This window comes from Dendropsophus ebraccatus, chromosome 11, assembly GCF_027789765.1.
Source record: "Dendropsophus ebraccatus isolate aDenEbr1 chromosome 11, aDenEbr1.pat, whole genome shotgun sequence".
Taxonomy (NCBI): Eukaryota; Metazoa; Chordata; class Amphibia; order Anura; family Hylidae; genus Dendropsophus; species Dendropsophus ebraccatus.
This window is the reverse complement of record NC_091464.1, coordinates 57,574,624-57,593,519: the sequence shown is the minus strand read 5'-3', so window position 1 is coordinate 57,593,519 and position 18,896 is coordinate 57,574,624. Positions and strand designations below refer to the sequence as shown.

Here is an 18,896-nt window from a genome sequence, read left to right as displayed (position 1 = left end):
ACAGCTATTTCTTATTCTGTCCATTTTAGGGGGGTGGGTCCAGAGAGATTTTTTTTTTTCAGCAGTCCTCACACTGGTAATTCCTTTCTCTTACTTGTCTGACCAATCATAGGAAAACACCTTCTCCATGGTAGTATACAAGGTGCACTGGGCTAAACAACGTGGCACTGTGATGGCGGTTGATTAATAGTACACTACTGTAGATGGGATTTGGGGGAAGGGAAGAAGGGGTTATAAATGTCCTGGCTTTGGAAGATTCTATGTGGGGAGAAAAAAAAGTGATATCAAGCGGTTACATCTCAGTAACAGCCTTTCTCTTAAGAGTAAACTGCCACTTGAAATAATAATTACAAGCGATACAGGGGGCTGCTTTCCAGAACTTTATGGGTTTTAAGATGTAACAAGGAAGCCTTAAAGAAGTCCAGCGAAACATTTTATTAAAGTATTGTATTGTCACCCCAAAGTTATACAAATCACCAATATACACTTATACTGGGTTCACACTACGTATATTTGAGGCTGTATATTTGAGGCTGTATAGCAACCAAAACCAGGAGTGGATTGAAAACACAGAAAGGCTCTGTTCACACAATGTTGAAATTGAGTGGATGGCCGTCATTTAATGGCAAATATTTGCTGTTATTTTAAAACAACGGCTGTTATATTGAAATAATGGCCGTTATTTACTGTTATATTTCGGCCATCCACTCAATTTCAACATTGTGTGAACAGATCCTTTCTGGGTTTTTAATCCACTCCTGGTTTTGGTTGCTATGAGGACCTGACATGAGGACCAAATACAGCCTGAAATATACATAGTGTGAACCCAGCCTATAAAGTGCTTTTTCCCTGCACTTACTACTCCATCAAGGCTTCACTTCCTGGATAAAATGGTGAGGTCACGACCCGACTCCCAGACCTGTGCGGGCTGTGGCTACTGGAGAGGATGACGGCAGGGGGACACTGAGGGACACAGGGCACTGGAGGGACACTGAGCATCCCTCTGCCATCATCCTCTCCAGCAGCCACAGCCCGCACAGCTCTGGGAGTCGGGTCGTGACCTCACCATTTTATCCAGGAAGTGAAGCCTTGATGCAGTAGTAAGTGCAGGGAAAGAAGCACATTATAAGCATTTCCCGTAATAAGTGTATATTGGGGATTTGTATAACTTTTGGGGGGCAATACAATACTTTAATAAAAATTTTTGCTGGACTTCTCCTTTAATTAACTTTCAGACACAGCATGAACCCTCTGGAGAAGGCAGACTGGGTAAGCTTACATGTTTATGACTACATACGTATGTCAACAGCCCAAGACCTCAGTCATTACCAGGACCACTTCCCACTAGAGTGACCTGGTAGTTCCCTGCAGCAGATGCTCATATGAGAGAGCGTTAAAGGATGAAAACTAAGTGGAAGGTTAAACAACACCCTATAGAGTGGCCCAAAGTAAAACCATTTGGGTGGCATGGTAGGTTAACACCATTTATCCTGCCCCACAATGGAAATGTCATGAGCCATTTTGAGCCTCTTATAAGCAGTAGGCCTGTGGCCTAAAAAAGGTAGGTGACGAGGAGCAAGTTTGTAGTTCTCTGCTCCACCCATATTCAGTAACTATATGCAAGTCCTAAGGATGCAAATACTACCATGCTCACACTTGAATCAATCAAAGTGCCTTGGATTTTCTGGTGCCAGTGACCACCTGGGCTGGATAGGCAGTGTTACCCTGGGTAGGTGCCTACTAGAGATGAGCGAACATCAAGCATGCTCGAGTCGATCCAAACCCGAACTTTCGGCATTTGCTGAACTTGGATAAAGCCCTAAGGCTATGTGGAAAACATGGAAATAGTCATTGGCTGTATCCATGTTTTCCAGACAACCTTCGAGCTTTATCCAAGTTCAGCAGACACTGCTAATCAAATGCCGATCGTTCGGGTTCGGATCGGCTCGAACCCGAACCCGGTTCGCTCCTCTCTAGTGCCTACACATCATTCCAGCTCTATTGGGATTTTAATTTAAGTGGTCTGGTATATGTCCCCTGCCCCATTCCTTCACCAGCACACACACCCAGTCCCCCTGCCCCATCCCTTCACCAGCACACACACCCCCGTCCCCATCCTTTCACCAGCATATACACCCCATTCCCTATCCCTTCACCAGCACACACACCCCAGCCCCCACCCCGTCCCCATCCTTTTACCAGCATATACACCCCAGTCCCCATCCCTTCACAGCACACACACCCCAGTCCCCCTGCCCTCAATCCTTCACCAGCACACACCACAGTCCCCATTCCTTCACCAGCATACACCCCCAGTCCCCCTGTCCTCATTTCTTCACCAGCATACACACCCCAGTCCCCATCCCTTCACCAGCACACACACCGCAGTTGAGTAACATTACAAGCTATGAATAAGTCCATGGAGAGCCAGCTGACAAAATAATATGACCTTTTCTTATGAAGCAGTGGTCTGTATAAATCAGGTCACTACTGGGTAAACAGCCAACTGGTTTGTTTGTCAGTTTATGTAGTTGATAACTTTTGTTCCATTGTTACCAGTTAGGGTACAAACCCACTTGACGTATTTGCTGCGTGAATCAGTCTTAAAAATAAGCAGACAAAACGCAGGTTGGCTTTATACGATTGTTCTGCATTAAAATACGCAATTGCGTATTTTTGAAGCATGAAGCTACATGCGTTTTTCACACAGGTTGTTAACAACTGATGCTTTGCTAACAACAAGCTTCACGCTTCAAAAATACGCAATTGTGTATTTTAATACAGAACAATCGTATAAAGCCAACCTGCATTTTGCCTGCTTATTTTTAAGACTAATTCACGCAGGAAATACGTCAAGTGGGTTTGTACCCTTAAGGTTATCCAGTGTGCAACACCAGTGGCCCCTAAATACCAAGCAGAGCCATGCTTGTTTGTCACCTTTTTTGTGGCTACCCAATTCGACATGCGTTGGTCTGTAAAGACTTTCAAACCTTTTATTCTTACGCTCTCTATTTCAGAGATATATCTTCTAATAGCCTGTTTTTGTTGACTAGCATGCAAATACACATTGTTATTGTATGTTTAGAAAAACTTAAAACTTTAAAATAAAGAATGTTTAAAGAAAAAAGATGCAAATGTTCATACGTCTTCCGTCCCTGCTATAGCTTTGGTTGCTTGCGTCATCTGAAAAATAATCTGATATTACAAAGCCTCCATCTCATCCATCTGCATCACTAGATGTTAACTATAGCCAACTTCTTAGTCCCTTTCACGTCTATGGCATTGAGGTCTTGCATAACATTTTGTGCTACTCCAAATCACAAGAATTCCCACCCATTATAATATTGAAATTGGCAACTTTGTACCCAAGATAAGATGCAGAGGACCATGAGTCACTGGCAATGCACTGTGCCAAAATAAAGTCCAACCACAGGAGTCCATTGTGTTTCTCAACATTTAGAGGGACTCGCCTTAATAGACATGATCTGATAAGAGATAGCAAACAACAACGAGGAATATAAAGTAACCTCCCTGGAGACTTGTCCATCCTACACTCTTATCCAACCTTCCACGGGCAAGACCAGGTGAGGAGAACAGCCATGGACTACAAGGTCTTTTGTTTATTTGCCATTGCCCTCATCGTTGGGTCTTTCAGCTCCGCACATGGACAGGCCGCACTGAGTAAGTAATATACAGTACATTGTTATGTTCAACCAGCCTAAAAATTGAAATTTTAAATTTGTCAAAAGTAAAGTAAAAATCCACTTTTAAGAGAATTCTGTTGGTTAATAGAGGGTGGGATGTCTACTCAGGTTCTTCCACTATAAGCCATTGTGGGGATCTGCTAGAAAAGACATCTTTCACTCTGGAGGACTTGTCAGATAGTTGTATTACATTTTAATCCTATTAATCGGTTAAGTGCAGTTCTTCATTTCTCCTGTGGTGGTGCTGTAGGCAAATTCAACAGGTTCTCTAATTGATCAGAGATCGCAGCTGATTAAGTCATAAAGACAGAAAAAAGGGTTGATTTGGTATAAATGGACGAGCAGGACCATAGAAGGGAATATGATTGGGGAACACCTTAAAGCTTGTGAACATTATCAGAAAGTTCATAGAGGCTAAAGCCAGTGACATTTAATTTTTTTAAGTGTAGAAAACCAGTAAGACTTGGTCTATGTAAACCCATCAATAGGAAGTGAGACGCAACCTAAACCTAAAATCACAATTGTTTATGTGACCTTTCTCAAATGTTGGGGAAATATGAGATTAGTCAGCGCACACATGACCATAAACACTGGTCAGGTGACTGCGTTGGGCACTCTTGCCCATTCATAATCTCAGGTTGTTTAATTCACTATGTAAACCAGTGTAAGGAAACAGAATTAATCAATGAATTTCTTACCGCAGCCTGTTTGTCTTAGTGTCGTATAAATAAAGCTTTGTATATCCAAACGGTTAAACAGAAATCTAAAAGAAACTACAGATTGTTTTGGGATTCTGCTTTTAGAGTAGTTCAGAATAGGAGTAGCCCTTTGAGGTTTGACACAGCCCTCCTAGTGATAAAGCTATAAGGAGACTAAAGGTAGCAGTCATACCCAGGCCTTTATACATGAGGGGGCATAAAGGCCTCATTGTACATAAGCCCATGATAGGTGGGGTCCCTGTTATAGATTTTGCATTAGGGTCCAAGAATTTGCAGTCGCATCTTTGGGGGCCAATGTGGCCAATGTCATTTACCCTATAATTAGTTTTGAGTGAATTTGCCAAACTCTTTGGTTCAGCAACATTCTTTGAACCCGAACACTCAGCATTTGAGTCCCGATGGCTAGAGAAGTTGGATGCCAACTTCTCTGGATGCCAGGAATCAAATGCCAAGCATTTAGGTTTCAAGAAGGTAGCCGAATCAGAACAATTCGCAAGTTTGCTCAACACTGCCGATCATGTAATGCTTAAGTAGTCTTTGCCATGTTGTGTTCCCACCGTAAACAATATTATTTTCCTTTCTCCTCTTCCCACACAGTCCTTGCCCCCATATGCCCTCCCCCGCAGATCCCCTGTTACATCCTCTTTAGCACCTTGACCCTTGCATCTGCCCCTACATTTCCCTTTCCCTTACTAGCCCAGGCCATCTTGGGTGCTGCCTGCCTCCTTACATCTGCCCCCACATACTATGTCTCTACAATGAGTCCCTAACCTTGGTATGGCAAACATAAGGAGTCTAGTGACCTACCTGGAAATGTGTATAGTAAAGGACACTTTGTGATTAGCACAATATACCATTCAGATATGTCTTCATATTATTTTATTAAAGGTTTAGGGAATAAAATAATTAAAACACAAATTTTCAGTAAGGTTTATTATTTTCATACAGTTAATGTAACTTGACTTCTCATAACCTTTACAGCTGCTGCCTGGCACTGGGCTTACAATACATGATTTCTTGTTCTGTTCTTTTCCAGCTCAGTCCCAATGCAACGTTCAACCTGTTGCAAGAGTAAATTGTGGAGAACCCGGCATCACATCAGATCAATGCTTTAACAAGGGATGCTGTTTCGACAGCAGTGACCCAAATGCCATCTGGTGCTTCTATGCTCGCCCGGATGATGGTAAAATATAAAGAATTGCTTTTTCTGGTTGTACAGACTAAACACTATTTTGCAGCATCTCACTGTATCCGAACACCTCTGAGGTTAGCCTAAAGGGGTACTCTTTAAAATTCTCCAGTCTTCCAATACTTATCAGCTGTTATATTTCTTGCAGGAAGTGGTGTATTCTTTCCAGTCTGACACAGTGCTCTCTGCTGCCACCTCTGTCCATGACAGGAACTGTCCAGAGCAGCAGCAAATCCCCATAGCAAATATCTCCTGCTCTGGACAGTTCTTGACATGGACAGAGGTGGTAGCAGAGAGCACTGTGTCAGACTGGAAAGAATACACCACTTCCTGCAGGACATACAGCAGCTTAATAGTACTGGAAGACTTGAGGTTTTTAAAATACAAGTAATGTATGTATCTCTATGGTTGTAATCTACTAAAAACAAATCCTGTGTATTTTGACCCCATAGTTATGCTCCCCAGACCTTCATGTATGCCATGATAGTTCTTTAATGACTCACAGGATATACTTCCTCTAATTCCTTAATTGTCAGTTCAGGTGACCACTTGCACTAACTAATTTAGGTTTGATCCTAGCGTATGCTGCAAAAGGCCCAATTTATAGGCAGCCTGTATCAGTGGCATATAAAGCGGGTGCTCGTGGGTGGATCAGAGGTGGAGCCTAACAAATATCCCACAAATAGGGAAACAAACCATGGGGAAATGCACGGCTCAAGCACCCTGTGCCCACGTTACATATGCATTGTTAATGGCTGTTGTTCATCCTACAGAATGCGTCTTGTAAATGGATTATGATGAACAACCCGGACTCTGCCAGTGGAAGTACGCCATAGGACACAACCATCATCACCACCTATCATCTTTTCATACATGGAGAACTATCAGAGAATGATCTCTCCCCAGATCAAATTTCACATCATAAAAGACTTCACCTGTTTCTAAATGTATTACAGCCAGGCACTCATGTAAAGAAATAAAGCTGCAATTGGAAATACAGATGTGTTTTGCCATTTTTTTTTAAAATATATATATATTTCTCCATAGATTTAGTTCATTGACTTGGGGGGGCACATAACAAATATAAAACTGGATCCCTATTGTGGTGCCAGATTTTCTACCCAGAATAAAAGAGGCTGGTGACTCTCTCCCATTTCCATGACCCCTGGGGGTATATTCCCAATCCTGTTGTTAGTCCATGATGCAGTTCTTCAAGCCCACAGCCACATGTGCTGCCTATTTTGTATGACTCAAATATTGGTGGTACCTTGGGAGTAAATGGGAGTAACGTCACAAGTAGGAATGTTCTGAGCTCAAATACCCTGTGATGCTGCTTAACTCATAACCTGTTGTTCAAATGGGGAACATCACAGAATTAAAGGGGTATTCTCCCAAAAGCTAAAGAAAACTAAATGCTCCCAAACTTAGCTGGTCTTACTCACCAAGGCCCCCTGAGTATTTTAAGCCGTCTCCTTTAGAGCTGCTCCCATTCCTGGGTCACAAGTTTTCCTAAAAAGCCTGTTTATATCCAAGATGGCACTGGCCTGGAAACTACATTTACCATCATGCAGTGTTTCTCCCTGATTGGTCCGTTTGTACCCACCCCCTTATCTTTCTTTCCCGCCCACTGCTCATTACTACATTGCACAGTAACAGTTGCTCAGGACTGTGTAACTGAACATACACTGTGTAGGAAGGGGGGGGGTCACACAGTGAGGGGAGACTGGGTGGGGCTTGTGTGGGGGCTCGGTGTAATTGTCATACAGCTGTCAGAGAGGGGGACTGATCTGCAGCTGCGCCTGCTCTCTGTGACAGCTAACATCCCCTCCTGCAGGATCACTGATTCGTTCTCCTCACTCTGTGTCCTCCCCTGCGGTGTCTGTGAAAGCTGCATCAGATCAGTCTCCCTCTCTGACAGCTTTATGGCAATGACATGGAGCCCCCACACAATCCCCGGACGGGTAGCTGTCAGAGAGGAAGACTGATCTACAGCAGGGGTGGGGGAGGGGACGGGACACAGATTGAGGAGAATGAAGATCCCTAAAACAGAGGGTGGGGGCCAGGAGGAAGGAGCGGTGTTGGAGTGGACTGCATTAAGCTCATTTTTGCTTCCAGAGGGGATGAGTTGGCAAAAAAAGCTGCAAAAGTGTGCAGAACAAATAATTACTTGCATTGACTAATATGTGAAGCTGTGGGTGGGCGTAAAAAAGATTTGGGGGGGAATACCCCTTTAATGCTTGGTCCTTTATTCTGCAGAATTTCATCAAACTATTGTGCCTGTTAATATCCTGCAAAATAATTAAACATGTGACGAAGCTGAGGGATGTAAGTGTGAACCTAACCTTACATAGGTTCTATGAGAGCGTTGTAAAGCTAGGCCGTTTACGGTTTTGCAACTCAATCCCATTGAAGTTAATGAGGCTGAGATGTAATACCAAGCCAGTCAATGGGTGGCACTGTTTTGCAGAGAAAAAAAATCCAGAGATACTGTAGTTCTAAAAATTCCAAAAAACAATAGTCAGTCAACTTAATAAACAAATGAAAAGACAAGAAAAAAAGGTTTGACATCTAAATATATCCTATAAAAATGTTAACACAATTCAAGTTCCCTAAAAATACAACAAAAAGTGACAATCAGTCACCTTCTATAAACATTATCAAATAAACATCCAAACACAGAGACATATTTGATATCCCAATAGTAACCTGTACAATAGAGCCATCAAATGATTTATGTTAATTAGTAAATGGTATTAAAGTGGTAAGAATAGGGCAGCTCCAGCTATTTTTTTTCTTTAAAATCAGCTGATCTCAGAAAGTGCCAGAGATTTGTAATTTACCTCTATTACAAATCTCATGTCTACTCCCAAGACTTGAGATTTTTTAATAGAAGTAAATTACTAATCTCTGGCACTTTCTGACACCAGCTGATTTGAAAGAAAAAGAATTCAGCTGGAGAACCCCTTTAAACTAAGTGATAGCCTTAGGGCCAACTGACACAACATTGGGGTATACCAGGCAAGGTAGGGGCACCCATCCCAACTATGGAACCTGAAGTATGTGATTATCTAAGTTGCACCCATTGCCTATGTAGTGTCCCAGCACAGGTGCGCCAGTCTTTATACACCTTGGTAAAAGTAATTCACTCATGCTCACACAGAAGGGATGAAGGAGATTGTATTGAGTGTTTTTCCCATTAGGTGTCACCATTGTATTTATTCTCTGTATTATGTGTATATTGTATAAGCACAGCTGTAGGGCTATGGATTAATTGTTTTATGTCACCTGCTATGTTTCCCCCTATCACAGGTGCAGGTTTGTTTCCCTCACTTCTATCTTTCCTCATAATCTTTCTTACCAACACACAGCCCCACCAATCACACACTAGCTACGTTGTCCCTATAAAAAGGAGCTAGTTCCTGGTGGGAGGGGCTTTTTGGTCTTCTCATTGAGGTAGAGGTGGAGGTAGAGAGACACCACAGAGCAAGAGACTTATCCTTTCATGTGATAGATTACTGCTAGCATGCAGTGCTAGAAAACCTTAGGAGGAAAACCTTGTCCACTCCCAGGATACCTTCTACATAACACAGGGCAGTAACCTGGAGTTAGGTACTTACCCCAGAAGGACAAATACAGTTAAGAAAGCTGACATATCCTACTGTAAAGCACAATTTCTCTGAGAAGTGTCAGAAAGTGCAGAGACCTGGGATTTCGTACTACCTTATTAGGACGGGAATCCGATACTGTAAGGCAAAAGGTGGTAAGAATAGTGAATCGATACGTGAGTACAAGTATCTTCTTTTTTTACTTCTGTTCTGCACTATGCTATCCCAACAGAGTGCACACCAAGTAATCCTGATTAAGTCATTGCACTCTGGTCTACTCTTTTGTACCTTCACCTATACACCTGTTCACACTTGGGTTATCCAAACCTCAACCGCAGTGCCTGTTTGTCAGGGCGTGGGTTCCAACACCACTCTTGGCCATCGTGAAAAGTGACCCTTAACCAATCCTGCAGCCAAAACACTGCATAGCTACCCCGACATACATTACCTGTATGTATCATGTATGGTAGTATGGTTATTAAGATAACTGGCATATGACAAGCAATGCTGATCCTGGCAATGCTGCTTTGGATGCCTGGGTCATGCTCAAGGTTGTGGAAGAGGCCGGTAAGCGTGCGTAATATCGAAGGCCATATCATGGAGAAGGCACCAGGTGACCCTCTAGTTGTCAAATGAAATGAAGGGTAATAGGTATGACTGAGACGGAGGAGGGCTCACATTCTGTGGAGACTGTATATGCTGTGGAGGCCTTATACCCAAATGTATGAGATGCTGTTACAGTGATGTCTACATGTGTACACATCAGAGCGAGGGCTGATCAGACCGATATCACTATAGTCAGCTGACGTTGGCTAATCCTCGGCTGTATATCTCAACGTTTATTAGGGGATGTGCCAGCATCACCATTTTCTTGAAAGCTTGAGTATACATTAGATTCTACCCATATACCCAGTGACTACCAGGGGTGGGGGAAAGAAGTTGAGACTTGAAAGGCCACTATGAGTCTCACCCATGGGCCCACATACATTTGGATTAGCCAAGAGGTTTCTTAAGTAGCATAAACCCTTCCTTTGATCAGAGATCCATTGATTTTTGCACCCACCTATAGATGACATGTCTTACACGGGTTTCTTGGTGTTGTTGATACTTATCTAATGTCCCAGTGCTATGCTGTAATCCTTTCTTTCCCCGATCTGAGAAATATTAAGACAGCATCTTATCGGGATGTTGATGGAATTTCACCTTAGTCACGAATTACGAGATTAAAGATGTATAGGGCTGGGGAGCTGGGGAAGGGAAGTAGAATAAGGCCTCTCCTTAAGTAAACCTCCTTGCATGAATAAAGCTAAGAGGTCCGAGGGTATAAAGTAATCTCTGTACCCATCCTCTATAGTACAGAGAGAAGATGGTTAAGGAACGGAGACTGTGCTGGGTCCTGGTCCCCGTCCTGGTCCTGGCTTCCAGCTGTATGGCCAAAAGTCTCAGTAAGTATTGGGGTTGGTGTAGACTTCTATTACTAACCGGTAGCAGTGATTTCCAGGCCTTTATACCTGATAGGCCCAAGGACCAATTTTCCACACAAGAGTACACCAGTGTAAATACCCCATGTTAGGTGGGGCCTGTTACAGATTGTAGCATAGACCCTGGCACCTTGTGTCTACCCCTGACAGCCTCCTGCCATCTTGTGCCTACCCCTGAACTTCTCCTGCCATCTTATGTTTATCCCTGTCAACCTCCTGCCATCTTGTGTCCACCCCTGACCCTCTCTATCTCTGACCCCTCTTGCCAACTTGTCTACCCCTGACCTCCTCCTGCCACCTTGTGTCTACCCCTGACCATCTCCCGCCACCTTGTCTACCCCTGAACATCTCCTGCCATCTTGTGTATACTCCTGCCACCTTGTGTCCACCCCTGGCCCTCCTCCTGTCATTTTATTTCTACCCTCGGTCCTTCTTCCACCTTGTGTCTACTCCTGACCTCCTCCTGCCACATTGTGTCTACCCTTCACTCCCTACTTCCACCTTTTGTGTACCCCTGACCCCCCGCCACCTTGTGTCTACCTCTGACCTCCCGCTACCTTGTGTCTACATCTGACCTCCACCTTTCTTCTTGTGTTACTGTCCCCTCAGAACTCTAACCCTTTTGTGTCCTCTTTGCCATCTTAGGTTCCACTTCCCTCCTCCCCCCATCAACCTACCTGCTTACCTATAAACCTACCTATAAACAGTTCTTGCTACCTTGTGACTCTTTCATATCCGACCCTAATTATGGGAAGTTACAAACATGTTTTTACGTGTTCTCTTCTCTTATGTTTTCACGTTTCTCATGTAAAGGCAAGGGATAAAGGCTGTATAGGCAGAGGGTCCAGTTGCTAGTCCCCCTGTTACCATATATCCAGAAACATGGAGTGTAAAGAGTCAGCCTAGATACATAACAAATAGTCTAGCGAAACCTAATACATGGCACAAAAAATTAGTTTTATTCAATTATTGCACGTTGATTTCTCATAACCTTTACAGCTACTGCCTGACACTGAGCTTACAATACATGATATTATATAATGGAAGATATGATACTTTTTTGTGCTTTTTCAGCTCAGGTGCAGTGCAGTGTTGCACCTCTTGCAAGAGTAAACTGTGGAGCATCCGGCATCACAGAACCTGAATGTGTTAGCAAGGGATGCTGCTACGACAGTTCTGTCCCAAATTCCATCTGGTGCTTCTATGATAGCTTACATGTTGGTAAGATTTAGTGAATCTAATTGAAAAATCCAGTAATATTATATCGAGATCCATTATACATCTTCTGGTAGAAACACTTGTGTGATAGGTTATCAAGTGTACACATGCAGTAAGGCGCAAAATAAAACAACAGATAAAGGACTTGTAGGTAAAGGTCATATTTTTTATTGCGTACAACAGAGTGGTACCGGTAGCTTAATATACATCAGGATGGGGGGTGTTCTCCTAAAGTGACACTGTCACCCCCTTCTTGCATTATGATTTCTCTACATAGGTGTAAAGGGTAAATTTTTTTCATACTTTATTTTATATCATACGTCAAGGTGCTTTTTCCAGTAAAAAGTGATCTTTTATCTTCTATGGATTGTACTACCTGGGTGGAGCTTTGCGGGTGCAGCGCCACTTAGCCCCGCCCACATCACCACTGTAGCCCCACCCCTCTGTGACGTAATCTACGCATAGGCCCCGATGGTTTACCTAGTGGGGGTGGGGCCTAGACCTTTAGGCCGGCCCGTTCCAATCGCCACTGAGGGGCGGGGCCTATAGGCTGATGACGTAACGGAGGGGAGGGGCTATGGTGGAGCACAATCTGGTAGCACAATCTGCAGAACAAGCACCATGACGTATGATATAAAATGAGGTATGAAAACGGCAAAATTACCTTTTACATCTGTGTAGAGATAACAATCACTATATATATATATATATATATATATATATATATATATATATTTATATATATAAATATATATGACTTGTGCATTAAATTAGGAGAAACAAACAGTTTGGGAAGTTTCATAGTTTCCTTCAGAGACTTTTTTCAGTTGCTACAGCTGCTGCCTGACATTGAGCTTACGATGCATGATATGTACTGCATCTTTTTTTTTTTTTTTTTTTTTTTCCAGCTAAAATCCAGTGCAGCATTGAACCTGCTGCAAGAGTCAATTGTGGCCAACCCGGCATCACATCAAGCGAATGCATCAACAAGGGATGCTGCTATGATGACTCGCTTCCAAATTCCATCTGGTGCTTCTATGGCTCAGGTGTTGGTAAGATTTAAAGATTTGCTTTATTCCATTGTAAGGACGCTGAATATCCAGTATCTCACTGTAAGCAAAATATCCTGTCTGTTTAAAAGAGTTATTCCAAAAACAGCCTTTGTCCTCAGGTTGTGTGCTATATGATAACTTGTCTCCATTCAATAGAACTGAGTTGTAATACCAGACACAGACTGAGGGCACTAGTGGCGCTGTTTTTGGAAGAAAACAGCCATGTTTTTGTAATCTTGGGTAACCTTTTTAAAGTGGTTGTATATTATTAGAAGACAAACAGCATCACTCTAATCCATTGGTTGCTTCTAGTACTACTGTCACATGTACTGCATTACCAGACAAAATTAAAAGGCCATGGCAGCACTGGTTTAAAGAAAAAGTTGACTCTTTTGTCTAATTTAATGTAACCTCTTGATGTGTTTTTATTCACAACAATTTGTATGGAGCAGTGGCAAAGAATTGTCATGGCACCATGCCATGACAACTGGCTTCCATTCTTATGATCAGTGAGTCTAGAGAAAACATTTCCCTGCTTCTCTTTTACTATGTGTTTAACCTAACTAAACTAGTGGGTACTAAAGTACTTAAGTACTAGTAATTCCGGAGTTTTGGATATAGGATGGTGTCTCTGTTTCTATTAAACAACTACAATAAACATAGACTATAATTAATGCACAAAACACATAGCCATAGCTTAATTTAAAGCATAGTAATAAAACAGGAGTCTATGAAAAACCCCTTGTGGAGGAAACCTATGGGGAATCATGACTGTATGATTGTCCTTCCCTTTGGCTTGGAGATTATCATTTACTGTATTCCCTATGCTGTGGATAAGGCATAGCTTTAAATCTTGGGATAACTCCTTTAATTATAGTGACCTGTAATAGAGGTAGGTTCAATTTAAAAAACTAGTTGAGATGATTATCAGCTTGTCAGGTATATATGTACAGTGTTATGTCATTTTTTTCTGCTTTTTCAGCTCATACTCCTTTTTCATGCAATGTTGAACCCATTGCAAGAATAAACTGTGGACCACCCGGCGTCACAGCAACCGAATGCGTCAACAAGGGATGCTGTTTTGACGACTCTGTACCAAATTCTATCTGGTGCTTTAATTCTTACTCAGATGAGGGTAAGATTAGAAGATTTGCTTTTAAAATCATGTCATCCCCATTGCCCCTCCACAGCCATGGGAATGGGCTGACCTAGAGGCCTAGGGGCGGGGACTATGACACTGATGGGGATGGAGAAATGGGGTTCCACGGCCGTTAGAATGCATTTTTGAGGGGAAAGACCACAAAGAAATCCTTTATATGATAAGATGTAAAATGTCCACAAGATAAGCTAAAAGAGGTTGGCCACTTTAGAGTAAAATTGTTTTGCGTGTTGCAATAGGAAGTGTATTCACATTACTGATTGACAGCAGCTCCCTGTGTACCTCACAGAGCTAAAATCAGACTCCCCTCCTCCAGGCTGTGCAGCCCTGCTCTGTGGTGTTTCTGTCCATAGGATGGCCGATATGGAAAAGCATGTGATCGAGCCCCGCCCCCTGTGTCATCCACAGGCGGGGGGGGGGGAGGGGGGAGGCATAGTCACATGCTCCTCCATGTTTACCATCTCATGGACAGACTCACCACAGAGCAGCACAGCAAAGTCGGGAGGAGGGGATTTTAGCTGTATGAGGTATACAGGGAGCTACTGTCAGTATATACAGTGAGTACACTTACTAATACTGTACACTGAAAAATTTACTACAAATTGGCAACCCCCCTTTTAAGAATGGTGCTGAGAACTACCTATATAGAAAGGGGTACCATATTACTTTAAATGGGTTATATACTACTAGAATGAAAACAGCGCTATTCCTATGTGCTGGTTGTGTTTGGCATTTTCTTTAATGGGACTGTTATGCAAAACTAAAGGGGTAGGATAAAGGTAAACCCACATCCACAGGATAGGCGATAACTAACTGATCTGTTGGAGATTGACTGCTGGGACCCCCACTGATCACGGGAACAAAGGTAAATTACGAGTGAATGGAGAAGCAGTGAGAATGCTCGGCTCCCCTGTTCCATTCCTTTAATACAGGAAGTGTCAACATTGCTGTAAGTCCCATAGATAGTGAAGTGGCCACCCTGTTCACTTTGGGGAGAATGGATCTCAGCTTTTGTGATAAGCTGGAATCAGTTGGATTCTCGTTGATCAGCTAGTTGGAAGAGGCTAACTATAAACCTTGGAATAACCCATTGAATTGTCAATCCTAAAGATTATTAAGGAGTGTCAGTGCAGCCACTCTTCAGTTTTTATTACATATGCCCCAACTTATAGGGAACCTATCCCTTTAAAGCGACTCTGTACCCACAATCTGACCCCCCCAAACCCCTTGTACCTTCGGATAGCTGCTTTTAATCCAAGATCTGTCCTGGGGTCCGTTTGGCAGGTGATGCAGTTGTTGTCCTAAAAAACTACTTTTAAACTTACAACCCTGTGCCCCACGGGAGTATCTGTGCCCTAACTTTGCACCACCCTGAAGATTGCACAGGTCCTTAACGATCCAGCCCATGTGCCGGGCTGCCACAGGTAGTGAATAGGATGCAATCTGCCTGGAGCATTCCTAATGATGAGGAGGATGGGGAGGAGGGACAGAGAGGTTGTGCCAGCCTAATGCATACACAATCCAGGCCACTGCCGTTGGGCACAGGGCTGCCAGTTTAAAAGCTGTTTTTAGCACAATAACTACATCACCTGCCAAACGGACCACAGGACAGATCTTGGATTAAAAGCAGCTATCTGAAGGTACAAGAGGTTTGGGGGGACAGATTGTGGGCACAGAGTCGCTTTAAAAACAAATAGTGAGTTTCTGAGAGATGGATCTAAAATGAATCAAGGTAATGCTAATTTACTCAGTGGTGGGTGCTCATTTGAGGGACAGAGGCAAAGCTTCAAAAATCCCACAAATTGGGAAAAATTATAGGGTGTATGCCTTGGTTATGTGCATTAATAATAGCTGTTTTTCCTCTACAGAATGCATCTTATAAATGGATTTAGAACAATCCGGCCTTTGCCAGTAAAAAAAGGCCTCAGTACATAATCATAATCACTCATCATCTCTACATGGACAGAACAGTCGGAAAAATGATCTCCTGATCTTCGCCTTCACTAGTTGTGGTTCCTGCAAAAGTTCTTATTACCTGATAGTAGAGATGAGTGGATCGATTCGGAAAGAAACAAATTGATGAATATATCATAAAAAATGTGACTAGAGCTCAAGTTCCTAAAAAATAATAATAATGACAATAAATCAGTTAGATTAATTGAAAGCAGCAGCAAATCCCCATAGAAAGCTTCTCCTGCTGGGGACAATTCCTGTCATGGACAAAGGTGGCAGCAGAGAGCACTGTGTCGGATTATAAGGAAAACACCACTTCCTGCAGGACATACAGCAGCTGATAAGTACTGGAAGACTTGAGATTTTTAAGTAATTTACACATCTATATAACTTTCTGACACCAGTTGATTTGAAAAAAAAAATCTGCTAAGTACCTCTTTAACCTTTAACATTCTGACAGTACAATAACAGGGATTGTGGTGTGTATACTGTACATATATGCCTACGGTACTTTTACTATATGCTCTCTATCTGTAACTTTATAGAGTTATTAGTTCCTGCTGTGATGATATGCTGATAAACTACATACTGTACATGCATGTACAGTATATTTATTTATCTGTTATAGATATATGGTTTTGCACTGCCAGTGCCCTGCAAAAACATTGGGTCTTGTTCACTAACAATGCATCTATTTTCAGCCATTATGCTGTCGGTTGTGTCTGTTTTTTTCCCCCATCAAATTTATTAGTGTGGTGCATGCCCTAAGTAAATCTGGAAGGTTTTTCACAGGGCAAAACAAAAACCTGACCATACTGCCACACTAGAAGTGGTTGGTTTTTAGAATAGAACACCTGTAAAAAAAATTGAGGTTTGCTTAAAGGGGTTGGCCACTTTATATTAAAGTTGTTCTGTCTACAGTATTGGTAAATGTACTCACTGCACTTACTGATAGCAGCTCCCTGTGTACCTCATGGATCTAATATCAAGCTCCCCTCCTCCATGCTGTGCTGCCCTGCTCTGTGGTGAGTCTGTCTATAAGATGGCTGAGCATGGAGGAGGATGTGACCATGCCCCACCCCCACTGTCCTCAATAGAAATATACAGGCTGTCAATTATGGCAGGTTTTAAAAGACACACCCACGACATGCCCAGTTGGTGGGTTTCTGGACAAAAACAATGGGTTTGTCTGATTTTTGGAAAAATTGTGTCGGAACACTAAACAGGCAGGGAAAATGGACAAAAAAACAACAACAATTTGCTGCCATGAACACCTAAGTAAATTAGCCCCATTATTTCTATTTGAGATTTTATTTTCATTCTACTTTATTTTATTCTGATGTAAGTTAATAGATTATTGAGAAGTATATTGGCCTCTATCATGTTCATTTTGATAATATATTCAGTGGTGAGCCATAATATGTGCTGTTCAGGTGGCTGCCAGGGACCCAAAGCTCCTTAAGGGGTTTGCATCCGTCTGAACTGCCCACATCTTATTGTGTCCTGCATCTATACAACACTTGGGGGCCCACTGGTGGACCCTACGATGAGCCCCTGAGTGAATTGCAGCTTTGAAGATGTCCCTGAGTGCATGCACTATTTAACTGTCTTTCACATACACTCAGGCCTGTATTCAGAGTTCATGCTTCCCTAGGCACTTTGCACGCAGAGGCGCCCCCCCCCCCCCCCCACGTTGCTGTACATGCATGGTATATACCATGGCACTTGGGTGCCACTCTGCTTGATGCCCGCTGTTCTCATCAAACAGACGTGATGGAGGAAGGAAGGAGGCCGGGGACGTCTTAGTTTGGGGACTGGTTCTGTCCAGTGTTGGACTGGGGCACCTGGAGCCCACCAATATACAACCAGTGAGACACGACATGCTGACCCCGCTCCTTTCCTGAATTCATCTGTATCTGTGACAAATCTCAGAGCACCCTCCATTTATACAGCTCTCAGGGTATGCTGGGAGTTGTAGTCTCTGAGACAACCCTGTAATAAATCACTGTGTGCAGAGTCTCCTGGTGGCTGCAATGTGTGGGTGACAACCATCAGCCCTGAAGGTCCAGCAAAACATCTGTCTACAGCGGCAGCTATCAGAGGATTATACTAATGTACTACAACTCCCAGCATATCCTGAGGACTGCAGACTGTCAGTACATGCTGGGAGTTGTAGTGCCTGCAGCTGTTGTAGTTGGGTCCTATACACTGGATGCTTTGTGGCATATAAGAATACATAGATCTGTGGGGGCTCAGTGTAGGGAAGTGACCCCAGAACAGCACTAATAGGGGATAGAACAAAACATCTCCCCCTATCCCCTATTAGTGATGTTCTGGGGTCACTTCCCTGCACTCAGGGCCGGCCTTTGGGGTGTGCGACCTGTGCCTTTGCACAGGGCGCATCACTCCTGGCCAGCTGGGGGGGCGCTCTGCAGACAGCTGCACACATAACTGGTCTGGCAGACAGACATTCTGTCTGTCTGCCAGAGCGCCCCCCTAGCTGGCCGCCTGCCCTCTTTCCATAGGGGTTGGTTCGGGCGCTCCTAAAGCCAGACGGACTGTGGACCTGGCAAGTTAACGTTCCGGGTACATCCCGGTAAGCCCCGCCCCCCGTCGATAAGCCCCGCCCCTGGCACCCACTGCAGGTGGGATACTTTGCCACAATGCAGCATGCTGAACTGGAGTGTCATCAGCTGTGTGTGTCAGCTGTTCTCTGTGGCACAGTAGCATCAGTGTGGTGACCTGTCACCTCTGCCCACCCGTGTGCCTCCTCTCTCCAGCAATTCCTGCAGTGTCCAGCATGCTGTGCCCCTGCT

General features: G+C 43.4%; 2 protein-coding genes across 2 annotated transcripts; both read left to right on the top strand.

Moving 5' to 3' along the window:
- The first annotated feature begins 3,539 nt into the window (after positions 1-3,539).
- Positions 3,540-6,611, top strand: LOC138767590 (putative gastrointestinal growth factor xP1). Its single transcript, XM_069945190.1, has 3 exons — positions 3,540-3,681; positions 5,460-5,606; positions 6,386-6,611. The coding sequence occupies exons 1-3, from the start codon at positions 3,600-3,602 to the stop codon at positions 6,397-6,399; spliced, it is 243 nt and encodes an 80-aa protein (XP_069801291.1). The 5' UTR covers positions 3,540-3,599; the 3' UTR covers positions 6,400-6,611.
- Positions 6,612-8,998: 2,387 nt separating this feature from the next.
- On the top strand, positions 8,999-16,009 carry LOC138767409 (putative gastrointestinal growth factor xP4). The gene is made up of 6 exons (XM_069944910.1): positions 8,999-9,393; positions 10,572-10,662; positions 11,773-11,919; positions 12,825-12,968; positions 13,951-14,103; positions 15,996-16,009. The coding sequence occupies exons 2-6, from the start codon at positions 10,584-10,586 to the stop codon at positions 16,007-16,009; spliced, it is 537 nt and encodes a 178-aa protein (XP_069801011.1). The 5' UTR covers positions 8,999-9,393; positions 10,572-10,583.
- Positions 16,010-18,896: the final 2,887 nt, after the last annotated feature.

Coding starts and splice junctions, on each gene's coding strand:
- LOC138767409 (XM_069944910.1), top strand. CDS start 10,584: ATGGTTAAGGAACGGAGACTGTGCTGGGTCCTGGTCCCCGTCCTGGTC. Junction 10,663..11,772: donor CTGTATGGCCAAAAGTCTCA/GTAAGTATTGGG, acceptor GTGCTTTTTCAG/CTCAGGTGCAGTGCAGTGTT. Junction 12,969..13,950: donor CTTCTATGGCTCAGGTGTTG/GTAAGATTTAAA, acceptor CTGCTTTTTCAG/CTCATACTCCTTTTTCATGC.
- LOC138767590 (XM_069945190.1), top strand. CDS start 3,600: ATGGACTACAAGGTCTTTTGTTTATTTGCCATTGCCCTCATCGTTGGG. Junction 3,682..5,459: donor ACATGGACAGGCCGCACTGA/GTAAGTAATATA, acceptor GTTCTTTTCCAG/CTCAGTCCCAATGCAACGTT.